General features: G+C 27.4%; 1 protein-coding gene across 1 annotated transcript; it reads right to left on the reverse strand.

The window, feature by feature from the left end:
- Window positions 1-1,990: 1,990 nt before the first annotated feature.
- On the reverse strand, window positions 1,991-4,859 carry LOAG_12563 (hypothetical protein; the record flags this gene model as incomplete). Its single annotated transcript, XM_020448561.1, has 5 exons — window positions 1,991-2,271; window positions 2,410-2,500; window positions 3,149-3,269; window positions 4,046-4,330; window positions 4,665-4,859. 5 exons carry the CDS (start codon window positions 4,857-4,859, stop codon window positions 2,109-2,111), a joined length of 855 nt encoding a protein of 284 aa, XP_020301307.1. The 3' UTR covers window positions 1,991-2,108.
- Between the last annotated feature and the right edge of the window lie 141 nt (window positions 4,860-5,000).

The following is a 5,000-nucleotide window of genomic DNA, read 5'->3' on the forward strand; positions in this document are numbered from 1 at the left end:
CTAATGCCAGCTATCTATCAGTTTCCATTTATGCGAATGTTAATCCTCTGCATACGTCATCCTAAATTTTAATTTTAAACCGCGTCATATGAATTTCAATACCAAGCGAATCTGCATATCGTGATGAGGACAATAGCAAAACAAACTGTTGAAATTTAAAATCTTTTTATCATTTAGATATTGATGATAAAGAAATGCGAAAAACAGATTGATAAAAGAGCATAGACTGAGACTATCTCAACCATCGCATGTTTAATTAATTCTTATGAAATTAACTTAACTTCTTTATGTACAGTTCAACGAATAATAGCCCACCTGCGTAAACCTTTTCTCATCGTACTAATAAGCCTGTGATCGTTTAGTCACTAAGCGTATAATCCTAGGACTATTTGTCACTGCTCCTTCAGCACAAATTGAAATCCTCTCTCATAAATGATGAAAATAGCTACGACTATATGTCTAAATGCAGCAATTAATTGTTAAAGTAGAAATATTTCAAATGAGTGCACCCATAAGTGAAGTGTCATTAGTGGCACTTTGCACAGTATGCGTACTTTATAAAATTAATTCACTAAATTAAAGGTATAAAAAATAGTGCAAATCATTGAAAATTGAATTAAACCACAGAAATCAAAAAGTAGAAATTTCGTCAGATTCTGTGCTACGATTTGCAGGCTTTCAGAATCTCATTCTTTATTGCATCAACAGGTTCCATATGTATTGCATGTATGATAAAAACTTCTTGAATTCCCGAAACGACAGTAATAGCTTAAAATTTTAATAGTTTATTGAACTATGCCTACTGTGAAGCTTTCGTCGAGGATCAAAAACGCATTCAACAACTATCAAGTTAGAGATGGGGATATTTAAATGTAAGAGACAAAAAATATGAGAAATATTGCGAATCGCACAAATCAAAATCTGTTTGACCAAAGACCAAAAGACCAAAAGCTTTTGGTCGTTTAATTCCATTCAATGTGATATAAAAAGGTTTCTGTTCGAGCATTCCTAACATTTTGAAAATTTTGTATTTTACCTTGTTCTTCATTATGTCAATGACACAGATCATTCAGTTCAATCATCTACTTTGCGTCGCTGGGCCTATAATAAAATTTTCGCCTTACTTACCTTACTTAATCTTGATATGGATGTTACTATCACATGTATTCATTATCCTGGTTACAAAGAAAATGTCGCTTCGAACTATTTTTGTCAACCTACTATTCTTCTCTCAAACAACGTTTTCAGCCTAATTGAATTATTGGAATCAACTTATACCAATGCTCTCTTTCAAGATAGCATTGATAGCTTCAATTTATCATTCTTTGATCTAGTAAATATATAATATCGACGGAAAAGTACCAGGAAGTAATATTAAAACTGAAGTTTTTGCTTCTAATATGCATAAGAAAAAGTGAATACTTCCCAATAATTCAAATGAAATGTGATGTGTTATGTTTATTTTATGGCATTGATATTTTCCGAGTCAATTTTTAAATTACATTAATTAACTAGCAATTATTGCAATAAAATGCTAATTACAAATACAAATATTATAAGAGTTTTTCAAAAGAGCAAAATCATGACCGTCCTTATGCCGGATGTGATAAGAATGATGAACCCCCTATTTACAAAAGCAAACAACCCGGTTGTGAGTGAACATTCAATCATAAACCATCATTTGCTTATCACAACGAAACATATCTACCTAGACCTTAATGCAAAAAACTGTAGTAAACTCTTGACATTTTTGTATTGCAAACTCTTTGGTTGTAAGACTTCACTGAAAAGACGTCAGAAATTTTGCATCAGAGAATCTTGTTAGCTTTACAATTTTAGCAATATTTTAAACATGTTTATCGTAATAGAATGCACGTGAAAATGTGTTACGAAACATTCACGACCATGAAGTAACACTTGCAAAATTCAATAAATATTGCAATGCAGAAAAAGCATGCAGAAAACGAGGTTAAACTGCAGTTAAAGTGTTCATTTCTTTTGGCGAAATGAGATAACATCCAGAAAATATTTATTCCAAACCTAACTTCAGCATAACCATTATTCGGGTACATTTTGGGAAATACATGAAAAGATGCTGAACTATAATATCAAAAAGTAGTTTCTTGCATTTTGTTTCCATCACCTATCATCAATCGTTTCTTATTTATATGATATTGTGAACGACAATGCTCAAATTTGCCTCCTTTTCGAAAATTTTCCGGATTTATTGGTTCACATTCACCGGAACACGTACGTGGATAAATGAGAAATCTAAATATAGAAGGATAAAAGTGTTAAATTAAGGAGTGAATGTTTCCATATCGTTTTTATTGTTTAAAATTAATTTTTAAATGAAATTATATTAAAAATTCCTTGTTAAAAATTTGCTAATTAAAAAAGATATAAAACCTCAAATTGCGCGTATCGGTGATCATTGTTAGATGAAACGAAGCATTAGAAATAATTAGTATATATTCGCATAATGCTTGATAAGGTGGCACTGAAAATATATCAATGAAAATGATCGTATGATTCGCATAATGCCTAAATAACTTATCACTTTACAACTTATCAATCTTTTTTAAATTTGAAAAACTGATATCTGTTAGGTATTCGCATAATGCCTAAATGACTTATCACTTTACACCTTATCAATCTTTTTAAATTTGAAAAACTGATATTTGTTAGGTATTCGCATAATGCCTAAATAAGATAAGACAGGAAAAAAGTTATGTAATTTTTAAAAAAAATTTATGTAATTTTCAATAAATTTATGTAATTTTAAATAAGTTTAAATTATACTATTCGGTTTCCGCTTCGTTGTTTCACGTGAAAGTATATGTCTGTCATTTACTTCTTACTGCGAAGCACACTTAAGTCTATATGCTTAATATAAGAGCTAACAAAACTGTTGCTAATTTATTTCCGATTATTTTAGCAGATGTCTTTCATAGAATTGAATTATATTAGATGCTGAAATAGTTAGCAATACTTTTTTGAATTGTTAAATCATTTGGTTGCTTGATTGCTAAACAAAAGTTACTTCCTTTAAACATTTGTTCATTAAAGCGCTAATTTAAAGTAATAATTCTATCATTTTTGTAGTCATTTCATAAATTAGCTGCTAATTAAATGAGTATAATCAAACCATAATAGTGACATGCGGGTGAATCGATAAATGAATTATGAAAAATAGTCACTTGTGGAGTTACAATACCAAATGCAATCAAACATAATAATTTAATTATTACACATATCTGATCAATCCTCTGAAAATATGACATGCATTAATTTGATAACTGTATAAGTTAGAATAAAATTGATGCTAATGGTGACATCGTTTGGATTCTGAAGCAAAGAAGAAGAAGAAGAATGATAAAAATCGAACACTTTCCTGAATTGCAATGATTTCTTCTGAGATATCTATTCATTTCATCAAAATTAAAATTATGATTATTAAAAACTTTTAATTATGCATTTCAAATATTCTAAAAAATCATTGTCTTCCTTTTCTTGCTAATGTTTGACAGCAAAAATTAAATTTATTTGCGAAAAATAGAAAAATTCAATTGATAAAAATAATATATATAAATTGAAATTTTCTTTCAAAAAATTCTAAAATTTGAAAAAAGATTGAAAATTTCACCAAATTTGTTGAACATTTAAAAAATTATCTTTATTGATTTAATAAAACATATCACCTGAAATTTTCCACTTTTTCGAAAAATTGTTACTGCAGTACATGCGATCATATGTAATAAAGCGCTGATCATAAATAAATTAAATGATATTTTATATAAGACTGAAATTTGTAAAAAAAAAAATTACAATATTTTAAAATTTGAAATATATCTAAAATATTATTTATTTTGCCAATAGTTATTCATCCTTTACAAACATAAAAATCTAAATTTTCCACTTTTTAAAATTTCTCTTAAAATACCAATGAAATGTTTCATCGATTCTGCATTTTTTTTCCCCACAAAAGAAATAATAAAAAAAAAAAAAATAGAAAGAAAAAAAAGAAAGAAAAAAAAATGATTACTTTGATAATCTTGACGAATGGTATTGATAGAGAAAAGTGTGCAGAAGAAAATTTCAAAAAAAGTAAAATTGGTACAGCAATATTACACCAACGATACCAAAACCATTTCTTGATATATGGACAAATATTTGCATTAACAAGAGCATTTAAATAACTTTGAAATAAACGAAGTGAAGTTGGAATACAGGTTGCAATACGAAATGATACATTTGCTTGGACGGTAAGTTCAAGTAATCGAAGTATTGATGGTAGATACCAATTAGGTATCATGGTTGATGTCAAATTCTATAATATTATTTTAATTCATTTCATTTTTAATTCTATAATATCATTTTAATTCATTTCATTTCTAATTCTATAATATCATTTTAATTCATTTCATTTCTAATTTTACTGCATTTTTTTTCCAATTTTATTGCATTTTTTTTCATTGTATTATTGTAACTTTTTTATATTATTCAAAATATTATTTCAAAATAAAATTTTTCCCATAATTTTTGAATTATTCGAATTAATCATTTAACATTTAGGTTTTTCTTTTTTTTATTAAAATTATAAGCTAATTTTAATCTATTTGATTAGTTCGCTTTTTAATTTCTACCCAATTTTATTAACTAACCGAACAGTATTTTGAGTACCAGCCTGATGCAAATAACCATGATGGCATATTTCCATCATCTCGTCGTTTAATATCATAAAAATGGCCTAGAATTGATCCAATCAAAAAAGCTGTCAAACTAATTGCTGCAAATATTGAAGATGGTACCAGAAGACGACAATTCATATACGATAAATCATCATTGATATCTTCCATATCTATATCACCTGAATATTATTATCATCATCAAATAACTTATTAAATTAATTGATCAAACAAATCTTTTTTTTTCCTAAAAATTATTGCTACTTTTTTAGTTATTTTTGTCTCTTTTATTTGGAAAATTCTCGTTTTTTT

This window comes from Loa loa (genome assembly GCF_000183805.2).
Source record: "Loa loa unplaced genomic scaffold supercont3.561, whole genome shotgun sequence".
Taxonomy (NCBI): domain Eukaryota; kingdom Metazoa; phylum Nematoda; class Chromadorea; order Rhabditida; family Onchocercidae; genus Loa; species Loa loa.